General features: G+C 41.6%; 1 protein-coding gene across 1 annotated transcript; it reads left to right on the forward strand.

Moving 5' to 3' along the window:
- The first annotated feature begins 1,169 nt into the window (after window positions 1-1,169).
- Window positions 1,170-1,472, forward strand: LOC147432055 (uncharacterized). The gene has a single exon (XM_086493023.1). It carries the CDS (start codon window positions 1,170-1,172, stop codon window positions 1,470-1,472), a length of 303 nt encoding a protein of 100 aa, XP_086349149.1.
- Window positions 1,473-21,811: the final 20,339 nt, after the last annotated feature.

Genomic DNA, 21,811 nt, shown 5'->3' on the forward strand with positions numbered 1-21,811 from the left:
CAAAGTTTGTATTAGCAACCAGCCATTGTGCACATGCCCAGACTTCATGGAACGGGTGTCAAAGCAAAAACCATATCTTGCATGTAAACATTTGTATTTTATTTATCTGCGTGTGCTAGGGCTAAGCCAAAATGAGAACATGTTTATCCATCAACCAATCGTGGCAGATGTTGATATCTTCAGGGCACTGAGTCAAAGCCGGACTTATCCAGGCATGGATGCATAGCATTTGACAATGCTCACTTCTTCTTAGTATGCTTTACCTAAACAATTGTACTACTTTCTAATTTTATCTTAGGATGGTCACATTGGGATACATTCATTTGAAACTTTTTTTCATATTTGAGTACTGGTTGTTTATGTGTCAAATCGTGTATAAAATAATATAATATTACCACAGTGGCTATAAATTTCCATAGCTTGAGTTATTTTTGTGAAAGCGTCCACTAGCTTCCTAGCACACCTCTCCTTCTTTCACGATGTCCGACAATCTTGCGAGTAAAATAAAGTCTGCGTGGGATGCCATTCCAAACGGAGAGGCATTGTATGGAGCTGACTGGTTTCGTTAGGCTCTCAAGGCAACCATCAACATGTATCGCCTCTATCAATGCCGCAAGGAACTCAAATGCGGAGCTTAATCAATTTGAACGAGACGGGACAACTAGCTTTTTCTTGCTGGAAGAAAATTGGGCTCATCACAGAGGAGGATGAGGAGGAAATGAGGCAGCAGCTACGCAACGTGGTGAATCTTAATATGCCAATCGAAGGGAGCACATCAACTACTAAAACCGAGCCTTCCAGAAGATGAACACTTCTTGTTTATGTAATGCAAGTTTAATAAAATGTAACATTTTTATTATTAATGGGAGTTCTTGTTTTAAGTACCCTTGTCTATATTGTTTTTGAAGACCCCTATCTAGCTTCCATACCTTTGACTCTCTCTCTCTCTCTCTCAAAGAGAGAGATAGAGATAGTCCACAAAGAGGAAGAGATAATCTTTTTAGGAATCTGCTCACCTGATTCCTAAAAAGCGCTCGCCGAAAACTGCTCGCCTAGAAATATCCCCCGGTTCAAACTTAGCATATCAAGCCATGGAGAAGCAATTCTAGGACCTAGAGACAGAGTTGAATCTAGAGAGGATGCAGTGAAGGGAGCTATCCTTGAGCTTCATGAACAAGGAGGATGAGTACATAAAGCGGATAGCTACCCTGCAGTTGGAGCTGGAAGCGGCAAAAGCCCAACAGAAAGAGGCACCACCACCTCCAAAGGAAGGATCATCTGAGCAAGGGGTTCAAGAGATGGAAGCTTTGCAGTTTTTTCAAGGCATGGATGAAATTGACACAACAACCCCTATGCACGAAGTAGAGGCCTTAAGCTCTGCAAGTGAGGGCGTGCTAGATAACTTTACTGTAGAAACCGAAAAAGAATTGAAGGTACAGATTACACAAGAGGCTGAAGGTGGTATGGAATGAAGCTATGGAGTGGGAAGAAAGAGTATTAACCTCAGCCAATGTTTCTCAACTCACTTCTCAACATATAGTGGCTACCTGGCACCAACAATCATTGCCCTATCCTTTGATCAAATACGAGGTGCTGAAAGTGAAAGAAAGATTGTTGAAACAACAAAATACAGAGACACCGGAGCTACATCCAGCTTGGTGGCATATTTGGCTAAAGAGGCATCCAAGATCACTATTCTATATACACAGGCACTGCTAGAGATCCACAAGGACCCAACCATGTACCCAATGCTGAGAGTCAAAAGCTGGGGTAGCCACCAACATATTTTGAAGAAACACCCGACTTGGCTCAACTACCCCAGGCTTGCACCACCAAAGGATGAGCCCAATGAGGACTATTCGATCAAGACTCTCACAGAGGCAATGGAAATCTCCAAGATGGTTCCAGACTTGGCGTGCATCATGTTTATCAAGATAGCCAAAATTCTCCTCACATGTATACAAACATTTCCTCAAGCTGAGCAAAGTGACGCACCTTGGATGGCATTTTTGGAGGGCAGTCAAGGCTTATGCTACTACGATCTCTCCAGCCAACCAAGCAATGAAGTGCTTTATGGAATCTTTGTGAGAGTCATGTTTCTTCCATCATGTTATATGCAGACTTTTAAAGAATCATTATACAATGGATTATTCACCCTTAGATCCAGTATTTTTGGTCCCATGGTCAACAATTTGCGTGCTCGGTTCGTGGCCTACATAGCCATGGAACTTAGTCACCCGTGTCATAAAAGCTAATATCTAACTGTTCCAAATGATTTTCCTATATTATATTGATCATTTACTGTGGGAGGATAAAAGGGGAACAAGATTTAGTATGTTAGAATGTGCAAATAATGGAGCTAAAAGACCTTAGGATTAGCTTCATTAAAGACCTCCAATGGTTAGTGTAAAATTTCCTTAGACCTAGGACCTTTAGGAAAGGCTATGGTTGACCTTAGGAACTTTAGACCTTAGATAAGTTAAGTTGCTTGATGCTTAAACTACTGACTAAGGTGCTTTTGATGGCTAAGTTGCTGACTAAGCTGCTTGATGACTAAGGAGCTCAATGACTAAGGTGCTTGCTGACTAAGGTGCTTCCTAGCTAAGTTGCTGACTAAGGTGCTTGAGATGCTTAGTGACTAAGGAGCTTGAGATGACCAAGGTGCTTGCAAGTCAACACTTGCTCTTAAGAACAAGGAGGGGGCGAGCCCTAGAACAGGGGGGATGAGAGAGCACACTCACACACATACTCCATTGGCCACCCAAGCCAAAAGAGGCAAAAGGGACACATGTCAAGCCATTAGCTAGGTTTCCCACATAGTGTATTAGAATCCTATTAGATGGCCTTAAGGGAGGTTCAATGAGGATTTAGTTCAATTAATTATTTAATTGAGCTCTCTGTCTCTCTCTCTAAAGGGGAAAGGAGGACACTTGTCCAAATGCTACATTAGTTGTTTGTTTTGCAGGAGGCCTCTCATTGGCTAGGCTTAGGGAGGTCCAATGAGCTTAAAGCTAGTGTATTTTGGTTCAATTAACCTCTCTCATTCTAGCATCCCACGAGTTATCTCTCTCTCTCTCTCTCTCTCTCTCTCTCTCTCTCTCTCTCTCTCTCTCTCTCTCTCTCTCTCTCTCTCTCTCTCTCTCTCTCTCTCTCTCTCTGTGTGTGTGTGTGTGTGTGTGTGTGTCGGAGTTGCAAGAAGCCATCTTCTTCTCCAGGCTTGAGAAAAGTGAAGCTACACACGCCATCTCTTTGCTATGGAAAGAAAATCCAACCAAGAGCTATGCTTAATGCAATGCTTATCATTCTCTTAATCTCCATTATCATTATGCTAATCTATACTATGATCTATGAGTGGTTATATGAGGAGAATACTTCTTTCTCGTAAAGATAATTCTCATTCTCTTCATCTTCCTTACTCCCCACTGGCTCTCTTCAGCTTTGATGGTGTTTGAGTTCTTGGGATTGAGGGTTCTACCAATTTCTTGTTGATTACAAGTAGGTAGATAGTTATTTTCAAGCATAAGTTGGTGCATGAAGCTTTCCATCTTCATGGGACCAAAGGGGTCTTAAGGAACACAAAAAAATGTAATTTACCAAGTCTCTCTTGATGGGAGAATCTATAATACAAATGCCTATTGGAGGGGGGACCGACTCCAAGTAATCCGATCCTCAACTATTGTCAATTCCTCTATTTCTCTCTCTTTTACAAGTTATTGCTCATACCATGTTAATTAGGAATGTGTAAATGTGTTGCTACCTCCAACCAAGAACTCTCTCTATCACCACCAAGTATTTTCTTAAATAAAATCTCACTATGTTTAATTTACTATCGCTACAATCAAGTTTCTAGCTAAATTCCGTTACCTTGGTATCAGAGTGAGGCCATCACAAATCCTATGTGGCATGGAGAAGGTCCAAAAAGCTCAAAAGGTTCAAGGAGGGAGGCAAGAATATCTCTTTTCTCACCTATGATGGCACCTTTGGTGCTACTGACAAAATCTTGGCTTTCATCTAGCAATTTGATGTGGCCTTTGGTGATGAGGGCTCCACGGAGTCCTCCAAGCTGCCATGTGTCTATGCACTTTAAGAAGTCTACCCAACAATGGTGGTCTAGCCTACGAGCCAATGACAAATCCCCAAAGACATGGAAGCCCTTGAGAAACACCATCATGAAGCAATTCTTAGCAATCGATGCCAAAGACAAAGTCCTCACGGAATGGTGAAGCTTGAAGCTCTCTCCCAATGAATCTATCCAAAAGTATGTAGACAAGTTTTGGGATTTACATCTCAAAGCCAATGCCTACAAAAAAAATAGATTTTGGGGAGCAAAAGCAGCAATTTTGTGCGGGGTTAACCAAAGAAATGGCCGAGTATGTCAATTCACAATGGCCTAGGACCATTTCAATGGTTATGCACCATACTATGGTCGCCTCTCGAATCAATTTCCAACAAGGGGCTAAAAGAAATTTTAAGCCCATGGAAACGAAGGATAAGAATGAGCCTAAAGGGAAGAATAATGCTCAAAAATCTTCCAAAGGAAATTCCAACAACAACAACAATAATAACAACAACAACATCAACAAAGGCAAAGAGAAAGCAGTCTACAAAGGTAAAAACAAACTCTCTCCTGAAGAGCTAGAGCGTTATCGTAAAGATAACCGATGCTTCAAGTGTGGGGAGCAAGGGCATGCATATCACACATTCCCCCAAAAGAATGCAAACAATGAGCAACCTAAAGCTTCTGTGATAGAAACTCCAAAAGAGGAGGCTCATTGTCAAGGATCTCCCCTTTCCTATGCTTGGGAAAAAGTGCGAGAGTATGATGCCTTCATCTCATTTGACCTTGGCTTGACTCACAAATTCATATCTATGGAGTTGGCCACCAAGCCAGGTATACAAGACTATGAGATGGGAGATGTCCAAAGAGCTGATGGAGCTTTCAAGAAACAAGACTTCTCAGTCTCTCTCTTAATTGGAAATTGAGGCTTCATGTCCAAAGCTATGTGGACAAGGAAGATTTCTTCATCTCTTCTCTCAAGCATGAAGATGGCAACCTTGGGGCACCATGGTTTGATCGTTTGGCTACCACCATGAAGTTCCCTAAAAGGATAATCTCCTTCAAGTACAAGGAAAAAGGGATGTACATAGATGCTAATGAATCAAGGAGTACCATATCCCTTGTAGTAGATATGCTTGCTTTTGATAAGTCAATTGCGTTTATGATTTTTTGTTAAAGAGTCTTTGACTAACACTAATGCTTCAACAAGTAACAACGAAAGAAATCAAAAGGAATTAGAGGTATCCAAATTCCTAAATGGATTCCAAGATGTTTTCATTGATGACTTCCCTAGTGAGTTACCTCCAAAACGAGGGGATGATGACCATACAATAGAGCTTATACCAGGTAGCTCACTACCTAATAAACCTCCCTATCAAGTTTCACAAGCATACCAAGAGGAGATTATGAGGCAAGTACAAGAAGTGGTAGAGAAAGAAATGGTGAGGCCTAGCTCCTCCCCATTTTACTCACTAGTGCTTTTAGTGCAAAAGAAAGGCGGCACCTATCGCATGTGTGTCGACTACTATAGAGCACTAAATATGATCACTATCAAGAATAGATTTCCTGTGCCAAGGGTAGAAGATCTATTTCATAAGCTACAAGGTTCTACCTACTTTAGTAGGATTGACCTTAAAAGTGGCTATCATCAAATAAGGATCGTGAATGAAGATATCGTAAAAACCGCTTTTCGTACGACATTCGGTCTTTATGAATATCTTGTCATGCCTTTTGGCCAAACGCTCCAACTACATTCAATCGAATGATGGAAAAGATTTTTAGACCTTATTGCAAGTTCACTGGAGTGTTCTTTGATGATATTATCATCTACTCCAATTCATTGGAAGAGCACAAGCAACATCTCCATGTAATCTTTCAAAGTTTGAGGGAATAAGCTTTTCTAAATCAAAAGAAAAGTGAATTTTTCTTAGAGGAAATTCAATAGTTGGGTCACATCATCTCTAAGGATGGCACTATCTCTTGGGGACTCCATTCATCCTATGGACTGATCATCAGAGCCTCAAGTATTTCATGACACAAACCAAGTTATTCGACAAACAAATGAGGTGGGAAAACTTTGTTTCACAATTTAATTTTCACATTGCTCACATTGTTGGCAATCACAATCAAGTGGCCTATGCACTCTCACAATGGCCAAAGGTCAATGTGGTATCCGTAGCTACTCACAATGATCTATCTTTCATGATAGATGAGTATGCTACTGATCCCGATTTCAAAGATTTCATATCAGCCCTTGCACTAGGGAAGAACAAACAACCATTCACTCTTGAGGATGGTTATCTTCTCTATGGCAATAGGCTATGCATTACTAACTCACTTCACAAGAAAGTAATGTATGAATCCCATTCTCCTCCTTATGCTGGGCATAGAGGGATTCAATTTACTCTACGAGGAGTAGAAATGTACTTCTATTGGCCTTCCATGAAGAGATACATACAAGAGTATGTTTCAAAATGTATGGTATGGCAAAAGACAAAGTTTGATATAGGGAAGCAACCTAGATTGCTTCAGGAAGCGGCTTCTCTACTGCAACTTGCAATCATCGTATCTTATGATTGGGTAATCAAAATTCAATTCCAAAATGTGCATTGTGTTTCTTGTCTCTTGCTCTTTCTATTGAGTGAAAGAATTAAAGTTTTGTTGTGATTTGTGACTACACGTCTGTGGATATAATCTTCAATTTTGTATGCTTAAATCACTATTTTTTTACATTTTGACCATAAGAGTGTTATTAGACCTTAGAGCGACCTGTTTTGACTGTTCAGTTGTAGTTTTCATGACCTGGCAAATGATGGATTGAGATTTTGGTACCTTGTCAAATTAATTTCAAACTTTGTATACTTTTCCCTTTAGTCCTCATATAGCTTCCCCTAAAGTTTTATGGCAATCTGAATCCATTTGGCCACTGAAATGGTGTAATGACCTATAGCGGTGAGATAGGATATAGGTAGATTTTTTGATATGTGATTGATGATTTTCTTGTTGAAGTGGATGTGTATGCTTGCTAGGCTCACTTCTTGAGGATTGAAAACCTCAAAGAGTCTCCATGCCCCATCGAAGTCACTTTCCTGAGTATTGACACTAGTATGTTAGCACCAGATAGCTATGCTATAGATTGCAGCGACCCACTAACATTGGCGTTGTTGCCGAGGATGTGATCCTTAGGTTGTGATTGACCTAGTTGTATTCAATACTCTTTTTCCAAGGATTTGTTACCCATTTCCATACAGCTTAGCAGTAAAAGCAGCTAGACATGGGTTTAGTGTTAGATAGACTTTGGATTCGAGAACTGATTAGATCTATCCTTGAGGGGCAAAGAGAGTTATGAGTGAGATACCAAAAGCATTTCATTCTTCAAATCTTCTTGATGTTTTGAAAGTACTATTTTATCGTTCGTTTTGACTTTAAATTGTACTATTTTGTTTGTTTTTTTTCTGTTCTTTCTTTCCAACACATAAGAGTAGGGTAGGTAGAACCCAAAACCATCAAATTGGGCTGAAAAGATCAGGGCAAAAAATGGAAGAAAACCATATTTTGGCAAATTTGATGGTAGAAATCCAAAATTTGATCAAAACCTAAAGGGTTGGTGCTAAAGTGCATCTTAAAACTCACATGAGGCAATCTGGAAAATTTCATTAGAATTGGGGGTCCAACATGGATCGTGATCCATGTACCTCTGGAATAGATTGAGCCAAATCTGACACCATCCGATAGGCACTGACTTCAATCCATAGAAACCAAAGTTTGGGGTCAAATTTGGAGGGTGCACCTACCAATATCCTACATATCACGTGCGATCAGAGGGTAATAAAAAAGGCCCTCTACACATTTTTTAACTTTGAATAATATGACCCCTCTTTCTTAAGAAACTCACAAATTCTTTTCAAAATTGAATTAAAAAATCCCTTCTATAAATGTAACTTTGTAACTTTTAGAGCTAAAATATACCCTCTTGTCGAGCACACGTTGGAGAGGGGGAATGGGGAACACACCCAACACACAACACAATGCCTCTCTATAGCCTAGGGCATTCACAAAACACCTATCCTCTTGGAAATCACCTTCAAACGACACACTTCACCCAGGCAGACACTCGCCTACACACACCGCAATGCAAGCACCCGTGCGGAACCACAAACTCACACACACACCACAAGCTTCGCCAATGCATGGCCAATCCCTACACACGCACCAACACACACACACACTCTCTTTTCTCTGTGCAACACACACCATCGGGGGGACACAATTGCTAACACACACCCGCTACACGCAACTCACATGCAAAAGAAGAGGAGAGGGGACTTGACACGATGCAAATCGGAGCTTCAATGGACACTTTGCTTCATCTTCGACACTCGTACATCTGCCGTGGCTGCAACCAGCTTCCGTAGACTTATTTTCCCCTTGTGGCATCTCCCTCAAGCCCAATGAGCAAGAAAAAGAGCTCTATACTATGCAAAAAGTTTTGTTTTATGAGCCATCTTTGCTCTCTCTCATCCATTTACCCATTTGGAGTCCCATTTTGGCATTTTTTGCCACTTCTCTCATGTATGCACTGTGCTTCCCACCCACGTGGGATTCTCTCTCTCTCTCTCTCTCTCTCTCTCTCTCTCTCTCTCTCTCTCTCTCTCTCTCTCTCTCTCTCTCTCTCTCTCATTTTCATGGGACTCGGGTGAGCCCCCTCTTGGCCTTCAAAAGTATTTGGGAGGGGGAGACCCTCATGAGAACGGCCGCTTATGGATGCCACCTAAGAGCACCACCACCGCTACAAAACCACAAACTGGCCACCAGTGCAGCGCCATAATGGCTGCACGCCACCAAAGAACGCCCAAAATAGCGCCCACACGCATTCACCATGGGAGGAGGGGAGGAAGCTCCACGAGCTCTGCCTCTCCCTCAAGATACTAATGCACTATGGCATACTTGATTATATATAGTCCGTAAAATCTACCTTCGCAACCACATGTGGGACTATCCCAAGCCACGTGGCACTCTTTGATCAACTGGCCTCCAAAATTCTTCAAAAAAAAGTTGTGATAATTTTTTTAATCATCTTTCAAACTGCAGTGCCTCTTTTTCATCATCTTTAAGACACTGCAGTTTGTGCTCAGTACTCCAATCACACTGAGTCACAAAAAACCGATGGAAGATCACTTTACCAGCTCTATCTTCGTTCGCTCTGCATTTTGGCAACTTTTCGACCTCAAACAATGCGCTCCAAAATGGAAAAAAACTCTAGATCCTCCACGATCATCACAATTCTGCCTCATCTCGCAATATCTTTGCACTTGCAACTCCAATTGGCAAGCAATCACCTCCAGTAGGTTCCACACACCGGATACCCCTGCAAACCCTGGTGATCTTCTAAAAAATCATGATGGCACGCTTTCTAATGTGGCCATACCGGCTCAAAATTGGCCCTTGTCAAATATTCAGCAGCTCATAACTTGGCCATCCGGACTCCGATTGTTGATCCACAAAGACTGACATGCTCCATAAATCAAGCACTCCAGCCCTACCATCTCACATCCATCCGGACTCCGATTGTTGATCCACAAAGACTGACATGCTCCATAAATCAAGCACTCCAGCCCTACCATCTCACATCCATCTCCTAGCCTCGCCACACATGTAGATCCTGACGGGGATCTGCAAACCACCCCAGACTTCAATCTTCAATAACTTGCACTCCGTGGCTCCATTTGACGAGCCGTTTGAACTAGCATAGAAAGCACCTTCAAGACCACATCCTAGCATAGAAAATCATCCCTTTTCACACCTCCATCAGGCACCCTATTTAGCACTTGGCATGGCCCTTTTGGCTCAAAACACCACATCATGCATTCATCTCCACATCCTCCTATCTGCCTCTGCACTTCATATTTTCTCTACCACCCATGGATGCACCTGTAAGATTGCACACCCTTGTCTATGCCACCTTCTATTATCGACACACTTCAGCTGTACCAACGTGATACACCTACATATTTACAAGGTGTAGCCCTCGGGATTGCACTCAAAATCACATCCAAATCAAAGAAACTGGTAAAAATGCAAAAGCCTTGTACCAAACACAAAATTTTGGGGATTTCCAAATTTTTGTGATCCAAATCCAAAACTATTTGGAGAATAGCATCAAAATTGTGTAAACCACAAGCTGACAAAGTTTCAAGTCAAAATGATGCCAAACATGGATCGTGATCCATGTACCTCAACATTGTTTTGGCCTTGAAATTGACCAGTGTATAGTTGAGACCAAGATAAAAACATTTACCAAAAGCAACACTTTCAAAAAAGTTGGAAAAAGAGACCAAAAGGGCTAAAAACATCAGATAGTCAGATATTGCCAAAGCAAACCTATAATTTTACTTTTGGCTAACCAAAACTTGTCCAAATCCAAAAATATTTTGGGGATAGATTAGGAATAGCTTCATCTATGAGTGGGACAAATTTGGGGTCAAAATCTCTCTAAACATGGATCGCAATCCATGTACCTTTTCAAAAAATTTGAGCCAAGACCTAACCATTCTAATCTACATACTATTCCTAGCCTAATCCCAAAGTTTCATCCCATTTGGACTTCAAAACCCAACTCAAAATATCAAAATTGTCGAGGAACTTTGGCAAAGTGTAAAAATTAACTTAATTTCCATAGGTCCAAACCCAAAAAGTTTGATACCATAGCATCTAGTAGTCATGTTGATGTCAATGCTACCAAGAAAACTCAAAGTGGCTTCAAACATGGATCGCGATCCATGTACCTCTACTAAGAAATGGGACAAAGACTCTACCTGCCTGTAATAGAGACCATTGGAAACAAAACTTCCCAAAGCAAGACTACCAAAATGTCCATTAAGCTCATCAAAAAGGTAAAAAACACTTCAAGGTGAAAACCGTAGATCAAACCTAGGGTTTGATGTTTAGTATCCTAATCAAGTCTAAATCACACAAAAATCATATATTTGGTATCAAAGTACCAAAGTTAAGTTGTGTGCTAAGTTTCATAAGCTCCTATCACTTAGTTAGATGGATCATAATCCATGTTTCTCTATCACAATTTGAGACCAAATTGGTACCACAGCTAGATCTAGTTACATGAATCCTAGTGGTCTTTCAAAATTGAATTTTGACACCTGTGGAGGATTTTGCAAGATGAAATAGGATTTGTATAAAAAGCACAATATTATATCAATTCAAGAGATTTTGACTAACTGAGCGGTTGTGACCTCATAGCCATTGAGCAAAGTTATGTTCATTTTTTAATTGAAATTTCAAGTGCAGTAGTTTTACATCTGATGCTTACAAGGATGCTCCCACCCTAGCGGCTATTCCTTCCTTGAAACTTACTCAATTGAATCCCTCAATTGTATCATCTCTTGAGGTATTAAATAGATTTTCCTCAATAATGGTCTCTAAAGGAGGCAATGGTCCCTCGTTCACACTCTCCTGTATTGAGATATGGCTCACTTTCACCTAGGTTCTGGTTTCTACTTTGGTAAAGCCTACCCGATCTCAAATACATTAAGTAACCAATTTTCTTGCAGAATCCCTACTCGTTACTTCTTTGATGGTTCCCAACCCTTTGGCTCAAACTCACCTCCAGATGTGGTGCTCTAACCCGCAATCTGCACAACAAAAACTCTATAAGGATGGTATGGACTGCTATTGCATCAAATTGGAAAACTGGCCCAATGAGTTCAAAGACCTGGTAAGGGAGATTGATACTTCGACGAGGAAATAATGATGTATCCGAAAGTGCACAATCCCTACATTGTGGACAAACAAGGATTAACAGGTACAATGGACAAAGTTGATGTAGATCTAGTAAATGATCTGCCTAAGTTAGAAAAGCTAAATGCTAAGCTAAGGTAGATGAATGATACTAAATGGGTCAACACAGGCAATACACATGTAGGGCTATACAAGTATGATAATGGAGAACAAATGCTCTATTATAGATGCGACAAAACCTATGTAAGAGAGTTGTCAAACCATAAGAGATTGTATGTTTTTACTTATAGTTGTGAAGGGAGAGATATTCATGTAGTCATGATGAATAAGTATGGATGCAAGTATTTTCCAGTAGATCAAAAAGAGCTGGAGAGATATACATATTTTGGGGGTCCACTCCACCAATATTATGTCACTTATGAACCTGCCTGACCGACTATGTCCTATGTAAGACCCAAGACTATGTGAGTAAGTCCTGAAAGAACAAGAGTGGAAAACTTGACAATCCAACATCATTTTTTGGCAGTTAGACCAAAGAAATCCTTGGGTTCTAGGGTTCCAATGACCACACATATGGGCAATGAAGCTCCTCAGACAATATTCACTGAGAGAGTGCCTTCAACCTAGACAAGAAAACGTGAAGCGCGACTTTAAGAGATGGTGGAGGTTATGAGACTAGAGATGTCCTAGTTGGAGGACTAGGAGTTGTTAGAATGGTTGCTAAGACTAGACGCATGTGACCATTGTAGGTGGTTAAGTGTGTCCCTAAATAGTACAATGGGCGAGGAGATCCATATGCTCATGTTTCCATTTTCAAGCAAGCAAGTGGCGGATTTTCATACTCAGTATGAAGGATTCGGGCTCACCTTAGAAGGAACAACATTTACTTGGTTCCTCAATACGAATGATTCGGACTCACCTTGGAAGGAATTTCATTGTCTTGGTTCCAGCCATTGAATAACATATATTTTTCCAACATAGAGCAACTCCTACGTGAATTTGCTGAGGAGTTCTCAAAGAGAGGAATTAAGCACAACACCGTATCCAAAATTTATGTATTTTGACAAAAAGAGAACGAGAAGGTGAAGGAATCTTTGCTTCACTTCAAACAATATATTCAGAGATGTCCTGTGAGGGAATTACCACAATGAGATACTTTCAGTTCTTTTCATTGAAAGCCTAAGAAGTGAGATTTTAAAGAAGGATCTGCATCCAAAAGCTTGCACGACTTTTAAATAGGTCACTTGGGAAGCATGGTACCTAGTTGGCAATTGTAAGGCTTATGGAGAGGTAATTGAGACTCTCCATGAACCCATCTGCCAACTGCAGCTTCACTCCGGTAGCCCTTAGAGCTGGTTTTCCCCATTTTTTCTAGATTTCCTTGGTGGCGATAGCAACTCCCGCTCCACTGTCAAGAATAGCTTTGGAAACTACTCCTTGGAATTCTACCGGTAGCGTCGTGTTTCTGTCTTCTCCCTCGCAATATTCTCCAACCTTATTCAATGGTACAGGTCTAGTGTTCAGGTTAGGTCTGTCCAACTCCCTGATTCCTTCTTGTAGCTTCAAGGTGGGGTCTTTCACTCCAAATTTTTCTAGGCATTTTCCTAATGTGGTCCACATGTTTGGCCTTAACCTTAGGAGTTCTGCTAACATGATTGTGCATGCCACCGGGGTGGATAACAGCTCAATCAATCCTTGTGAATCCATCACCTTGTTAGAAGGAAGTCTTTGAGATGGGAGTGCTCTCACTTCCGACTTAGCTTCATATTCTCCCAGGTAAGAGGGTAAAGTTCTCAAAGAGTCTGGTTGGCTGTGCCCCGAACTAATAGATCCTTGGTCTCACCTTGTGAATGTATCTCAAAGTTCATTTGTGATGTTGCCTCAAATTCTTCAATAGGAGGTAAGATCACGTTCTTTTCTTTTTTCGTGCTATTCATGTGGTTACTCATCCTATTAGCCTCTTTGGCCTCTCGGATTTGCTTCCACACATCATCTAGACCGTTATCGTCCTTTCCCATTTCTGCCAATATTTTAGGATGGACCCCGTCACTTGCCCCATCGGTGGTATTTGGCACTATGATAGGCTCTCCTCTGGATTCATAATCATTAGTGAGTCTTTCCTTTGTTTCTTCATGTTTCTCTAACGTTGGTTGGATAGGGGTTGGAGCTGGTGCGTCATGACAATTTGCCGGTTTACCCAACGGGTCTTCCATCAATGATTGAGCCATCTCGATAATCTTTTTACACATATCCAACCTTTGTCTTTCTATTTCTGCATATGGATAAGTCATCCACCTTTGCTCCTGGGTTTGGTTCTTTTTAAGTCGAGCTTCATAAGCTTTTAGAAGCGCATCCAGCTGCTCGTTTACCTTGTCTGCCAGTACAGATACTCCTGATTCTGTACTTTTGGGCTATGCTATTTCCTTGGGTGTTATGGTTGCTGTGGTGTGTGAGCTTAAGCTAGCTAGATCTTCTAACCGCTCCAATCTGTTCTTTGTGTGTTTCAACTCATCGGATAGGGCTGTTTGCTCTCGTTCTTTCCTGGCTTCCCTACGCGCCTTTCTCGCTTTCCAAGTGCTTCTCTGATTTTTCGTTTCTGAACTTTGGGCATCTGTTTTTGGTTCTTCTATTATGGGTTCGTTCGTCCTTCTTTGGGCTTGGTCTCGTGTTACCGCCTGAATAGGTATGATTGTTTCATTTTCCGATCCTCCACTGGAAGGTACTGTTTCCAACAGGTTCAAGGTGGATTTTGCTCCTTTGCTCGGGTTTTTAGGGCAATTGGGAATCAAATGAGTAATTCCACATTCTGGGCAATACGCATTGAGGACAATCTCTCAGCCAATGGTCTCCACCACACTTGTAACAGGGTCCCTTGGGTTGTTGAGGTGCTCCATGAGCCCCTCGTTGCTAGTAAGCCTGTCTCTATCCGCCCATGCCTCCATTGGCTATGAACAAAAATGTTCGTTCATCTAAGCTATATCTTCTTTCTCTTGCGGCCTGTGCAGCAGTTGGAGGTCCTTGATTCCCTATCATGCTCCATGGTTCTGGTGTCGAGGGTTCTTCCGGTGGATAATAGACAAGGTTTCCCGCATATCCATTGGGATCTTCATAATATGCATGCATAGGCACCGAAGCCTTTTGTTATGATTCAGTTACCGTTGGTGTGTATCTTATACCAACTGGTCATAAACCTGGTAGGGGTGGTTGTTGCCCCAACACCGGTTGTGATCTTTCTACACCTACAGGTCCTGGTAAGCTGCCTGCTTGATATCTAGGCATCGGTGGAACTTGAGGGGAAGCTACGGGAGCTTGGGGAGCGTAAGGTCTCTCCCTCACATATCCCTTGTTATAGTAACATTCCTCGGTCCCATGGTTTGTCCATTTTTGTTCAATAGCACACCACTTGGGCTGTTTAGCCTGAGGTTTGGCGTACAAGTTGATCTTTTTTAGCACTTTATCTACGAGCTGCTCCTGGTTTACTGCTATTTCTCCTTTCAGTATTGTCTGGAAGACTTGCTCCCACTTTACTGTGAAGCTGAATCGTCATCAAGGTCCTTGAACTCCCCTTCTTTGTAGACCGCACAATTGTCCACAAGGTACAGAGCCTCCTTGGTCAACTCATTCAATGGCGTGCTCCTCTTCATATGTAAGTCTTTCTGGAGATCTGCATTCCTTAGTCCTTGGATGAATATCAGCATAAGTCTGGACTGAGTTGGCAGTTCTTCAACAGGACAGAACTTAACATATCTTTTTAGTCTTAGGGCTGCCTTCCGTACAGACTCTCCATCTTTTTGTTTGAATTTATGGATTTGTGAGACGGTATTATGAGCTATTCCGCTTTGAGAGAATTCCTCAATAAACTCGTCAAACACTTCCTCCATCGACTCAAAGTCTCTACGCTCCACAGAGTCAAACCAAGTTGCAGCATCATCCTCTAGGGTTAGTCTAAAACCTGCAAATTGGGTAGGAAAATCTAACACCTCTTCGGCTCTAATTACACGCACAAAGGCTGCCACATGATCTCTTGGGTCTCTGTTTCCTGTGTATTTCTTGTTTACCCATTTTTGCACTTGAGAAGGTCTAATTTTGCGATGGTCTACAAACCTCATCATTGGATCACCCCGTCCAAGTCTATACACCTCCTCGGGCCTTCTGTAATAGGCTGGTTCCTCTCCCAACGGTGCTCCTAAGCCATAATTTCTAACGGTTCTTGCTGGAGGTGGTTCTTCTCTTCGAACTCATTCGATGGGTGGTCCTCCAAGCTCGGTCGACCCTTGTGTCTTTGGCTTACTCTCTACTTGATACCTTGAATAGTGTGGTGGTTCTTGCAGATCCCTGAGCCCTCGTGCAGCTTGATAACCATCTCGGTTTTGGTCTGGTTCCATTGTTGCACTCTGTCAAAGCCATGCCTACAATGATGGTTGGTTTGTTGGTTGGTCTTGGTTGTTGAATACTTGCTGTCTGGTGGAATGTGAGGTAGTGTCATACTCATCTGAAAATGGATTTGTTGACTTGCTTGGGGTGTGGGCGGCTCTCGGCATTTCCTCAGGGGCATATGCTGATGCTCCTGGACCTGTTGCTCTTTCTACTTCCTCTGGGAGAATACGTTGGTATTCTCTCCCTTATCTATCAACAAAAACTATGCCCTTCCCCGTAGCAGTTTCATAAGAGAATAAGTAAAGAACCTTGTCTTTGCTTAGTTCGTTTACATATGGTTCTTTGCTGCGAAAGTAAGAGACAATACCCTCGCTCTCGTGTTTGTAGATTCCCACATTCTCGTTATAAGTTGGAATCCTGATTGTTTTCTTATCGTACATAAAAATAGCTCCGTGCCGATCAATGTTTGGTGGTGGCTCTTGAGTTTCTGAAACCATTTTCCCTTTAGCCACGTTATCTCCATATCTGTTGTAATCTTCAGGGTTGCTAACTATTAAATAGTGGCTCCCCTTTTTGTCTCGGAATCTATCTCCATCATCATACACGCGGATTATCTCCAATCTTTGTGCTGGCCTCTCTTCGATACAAATGCATCACTACCTTCCTCAATAATCGGTGCTAGCGGATCTAGCCTTGCCTGAGTTACACTCTCTTCGGTGGACACTAAGCTACCTTGGTCACCTGTCACCTTCTGGTCTCTAACAATGTATCTTCCTGATCTTAAATTCATCAAACTTATCAGTGCAATTTAGCACCAATTCAACCACTCACCTGGCAGCGGGTCAGTTTCTGCACAACTTCTTGCTTTGTTGCTGAATATACCTATACACAAGAGTTTTAATTTCGGCAATTGAATCAAATCATTTATCTGCTAGAGGTTATCTTAGTAATGATTGGTATAACTGGAGAGTTAATCTCAACCACTATTGTATTTTATACACTGCTGATGTTCTGGATTAGGTTGCTAATCTGAAACAGTACTTCCTTCTGGTGTTGGCCAATTTACGCGAAAAAGTCTGAATTCAGTCTTTGATTTGTCAAATGGGCAACCAAGGTCCAAATTCACTTCTGAAAGAAGTTCTGGAACCCTTAAGCCAAATGGAACCTCACTGTCTAGGCCAGGTCAAATTTTCTCTGCAGTATGTCCCAATAGACATCCTACGCATAGGATGTCTCCTGCTGTATTTTGCCTGGATTTTTGCAATGTTGTTTCCCCTTGTTGTGCTGAGCTTACAGCTGCTTTTACTTTTTTGATTTGGACTTCTATAAGCTGGTCAATGAGTCAGCAATCTGTTCCGATGGCCTGTTGATGGTATTGATTAGTCTAATCAACTCCAAATTGGACCAAAATTGACTAGCTGTCTTGCCTTAGGCTATATAACACCTTACAATTCTCTAAGTCAAATTCTGGCTTCATTTTCTTGCATTAGACATTCTACGCGTAGGATGTCTTTTTCATCAGAATGGAACTCAAGGCTTCAACTCCCCTTGAGTTGCTAATCGCCTTGGTATACTCATATTTTAGTTTGGAGTCCCAAATCACTCAAAAGACATCCTACGCGTAGGATGTTTTTTTGGCATGTTTGACCCCATATTTGTTCCACAGCTTCCCCTTGATGTCAGTATCCCAAAGGTATGCTTAGATTTTGATTTGGATGTCAAAAGTCTCAAACTTCAACTGTTTTTTGTTTTTTCAGTCAAAAGTGCTAAAGTCCACTTTGAACCCAATTTTCTTACCCAAATGAGGTGAAACCCTTTTCAGTCACTCAATATATCATGCAAGACACACTCATGCAGACATCTTTGGTTTTGGTCTCAAGTTAATGTTTTGGCACTATTTGGGTAGGATGTCTTGCAATTTCAGTCTATCTAGCCTTATCCTATCAAGATATGGCCAAATTTCCACTTTCCAATTGAAACTAGGGTAAATCCTACCTTCTGAACACACTGGTCAACTCAAAATCCCAAAATTCCTCCTAGATTGGCCTGTAGACATCCTACGCGTAGGATGTCTCCTGGCTTAAAATTAAAGTTTTTTCTGACAGGAATGCTCCTGATACTCTGAAGACCTATCAGAAACACTCACAGTAACTTTTGGACTTCAATTAGGCTTTCAACCACACTTTTGCATCTTTTTGCGTCTTTTACAAACTTGTAATGATTCTACCAAGCAAGTGTACATGCATGAAATGCTCTAGATCTGAATCATGATGTCCTACTTACTCTACTCCTACCTATCATGAAGAATGGTGTTTTTGGTTGCTTTTTGGCCTCTCTGGACTCTCAAGCTCTCCTCTCACCGTTTCTACCACCCAACTCCTACTCTAGAACTCGACTATTACCTACAACTACCTAAGTCTACCTCTTCTTACTAAGTCGAAGGATCTAGGCTAGACACACGCTTCCTAGACTCCCTCTAAGACCTAGAGAGTCCTCCACCCTCTAATCCTATCTAAATGTAAGGCGAGACTCTTGGCAAGCCAAAAATCCCAATCCTCAAGGATTAGTCTCGGTCACCTACCTAAGGTTTTCATCCCCGACAGCGGCGCCAATGTTGGACGGATACGCCGCTACGGACGTTAGCACAGCGAGAACTCACCTAACAAGTAATGTCAGCTAAGGACGAAGCTCGACCCACAGGCACGTGGAAGCAAGCATAAGGTGTCAACCTACACTCGACCGACTCCTAACTAATTCCTACAGAGGTCCCTACCAATTGTCTAAGTCACAGCCTTCAAGAGTGCAAAAGAGGATACTTCCTACAACGCTTGCTAGAGCCGAACACCCATCAAACACTTTCAAAACACCATAGAACTTGAAGGAGACCTTACTAATACCTATAGGCTGCTCTCCTTAAGGTCTATGAACCAAAATCACGACCCAAAACACCCGGTGCAGAAACACGTAGGATGTCTGGCCGAAATCTGTAGGTCTTTGTTTCCAAAATCCGAAGTGCCTAATGTGTAGCTCTACTCAATGTGAATGCGTGGATATGCTGCAATGCGAAATCAAATAACGTATGCTCACCCAAACAACAGATGAAGCTCGTAGAAGGAGCTCCCAAAGCCGGACCGTACGCGCACAATGTTGGTATCGGCTCGTAGCTCTAGTCGGGGGCAACACGCTGCACTTCTCTGCACTCAATTCCGACCACCGTAGCACACGTAGCGTCAAGACGAAGCTCACACTCTCTCTCACGTACACAGTACGCTCACTCACAGACTTCCAACTTGTTTAAAATGACAAAAGGTCCTTCATTAAGGTCAAAAAGTGGTATATATACCTTACAACTTCTCAAACCCTAAAGTTCCAAAATCAACCATTTACTCAATCTAACTATCAAAACTGGGATACAATCTGGAAACTTCTGTAAGTCCCAATATTTACAAGGTGAAAAATCGGGTTTTCCTCAATGAATGAATAATTACAAAAATAATAGTCCGTCGAGTAGTTAGATGCCGTGGGGTGTGTCCAGCTTCTAACATTGGGGTGTGTCCAGCTTCTAACAGAGTCTCTAAAGAAACTAAAGGTTGGCTCTGAGTAGTTTTTAACAGAAGAAGAGAAGAAGTGTTTTAAAGACATGCTGTCAAAACATGGTAAGGCTTTTGCGTTTCAGCCACATGAGATAGGGTGTGTTGATCCTACTATTGTAGCGATATTCACTATCCCTCATGTACCTTGGAATCTGCCTTCAATCTCAATTCCAAAAGCACATTTACCAAAATTAATAGATCTGTTGAATGAAAAGATTGGTATGGGTATTTTGGAGCCTTCTTGCGCACCATATTCAAATAGGCGGTTCATTGTGCCTAAGAAGAATGGATCTTTGCGTTTCATACAAGACATGCCAACATGTTAACAAGGTTACCATAAGGAATGTGGGTACAGGACCAATTGTGGATGAATTTACAGAGGCATTTGCAGGAAGGTCAATTTACTCAATGGGAGATCTCTATTCAGGATACGATCAATTTCACCTAGATGTTGAGAGTAGAGATTTAACAACCATGAAAACACCTTTGGGATTGGTAAGGATGTGTACCTTACCTCAAGGAGCAACAAATTCAGTTGCACATATGATGAATGGAATGAACAAGGTTTTATGTGACTTCATACCTCAAATCACAATGCCATTTCTTGATGATGTGCCTATCAAAGGATGTGAAGATAAAGACAAAGATGATGCTATGAATTTGAAGGGGTGTCGCAAGTTTGTTGCATACCATATCAAAGATTGTGAGAAGATTTTGTCAAGGTTGAAAGAGGTTAATCTTTCCTTGTCAGGACAAAAGTCTGTATTTGGAGTTAATGAAGTGTTGATTGTGGGGCATATGAGTGGTTCTTATGGTAGAAGGCCTTGTCCAAAAAAGATGAATGCGATAAAAAACATGAAATAAACATGCATAAATGTCACTGAAGTTCGACGATTTCTTGGTGCTTGCATCTTCTATCTTATTTGGATACCACATTATCCACATATAGTAGATCCACTTTATAATCTGTTGAGAAAGAATCAAAAGTTTCAATGGGAAGAAGAGCACACAAAAGCCATGAGGAAGCTAAAGAAGCTACTACTTTCATCATCAACCTTGAGAAAGTTCAACTATGCATGTGAAAGACCTATCATTGTGACAGTGGACACGAGTCCTACAGGGATAGGATGGGCAATAGGTCAAGATGATGACGAAGGAAAAAGGTATGTGGTAAGGTTTGGGGCTAAGGTTCTAATTTCTCACCAACGAGATTAGGCACAGGTAAAAAGGGAGTTATGGGGAGTGGTTACAGCATTGAGGTACGACAAGGAGTACTTGATAGGGGCATTGGTAGTTGTGACTGATTGTTTGCCTCTTCTTGGAATGATTACAAATTGTTCAACTCCTGACATTGCTGTGTTGCGATGGATAGCCTACATAAAATCCTTGAATCCTGAGTTCAAGCATATAGCAAGAAAGGACAATCCAATGGCAGATATGCTATCTAGGGCAATGTATGAAGATGAACAAGATATGGTTGTTGAGGGAGATGATGTAGGCACAAAGTTTTACACTATTGCTCATGCAAAGAGTAATCATGCATGCTTGGTGTCTTCACTTGAGTCCCTTTCAGAGGAGTTATATGAGGGTAAATGGCTCCTGTCAGGCCACTACTTAAGTACCTTGCAGAAGCAGGATGATTGTACTGAGCAGGAATTTAAGAGGATAAGAAGAAAAGCATATGGATACTTCTTAAAGGATGGGTACTTATGGAAGCATCCTAAACAAAGAGATGGAAAACCATTGGGGGTAGTATGCGATAAAGTTCCTCAACAACAGATCATCAAGGAGTTCCATGAAAGTTTATGGGAAGGACATCGAGGTGTATGGGCAACACTTGCCAAAGTGAAAGAAAGGTATTGGTGGAAAGGGATGTATAAGGATGTGGTTCAATTTGTGGAGTCTTGTGTGACATGCCAAATGTATTCAAATGTACGGCATCGTGATGGACTACATCCTACTTATCCATTGGCCATGCATTACAAATGGGTTGTGGACTTGGTCACAATGCCTTTGGGATTTTGGCAAA

This window comes from Adiantum capillus-veneris, chromosome 20 (assembly GCF_014529385.1).
Source record: "Adiantum capillus-veneris isolate H3 chromosome 20, ASM1452938v2, whole genome shotgun sequence".
Lineage (NCBI taxonomy): Eukaryota > Viridiplantae > Streptophyta > Polypodiopsida > Polypodiales > Pteridaceae > Adiantum > Adiantum capillus-veneris.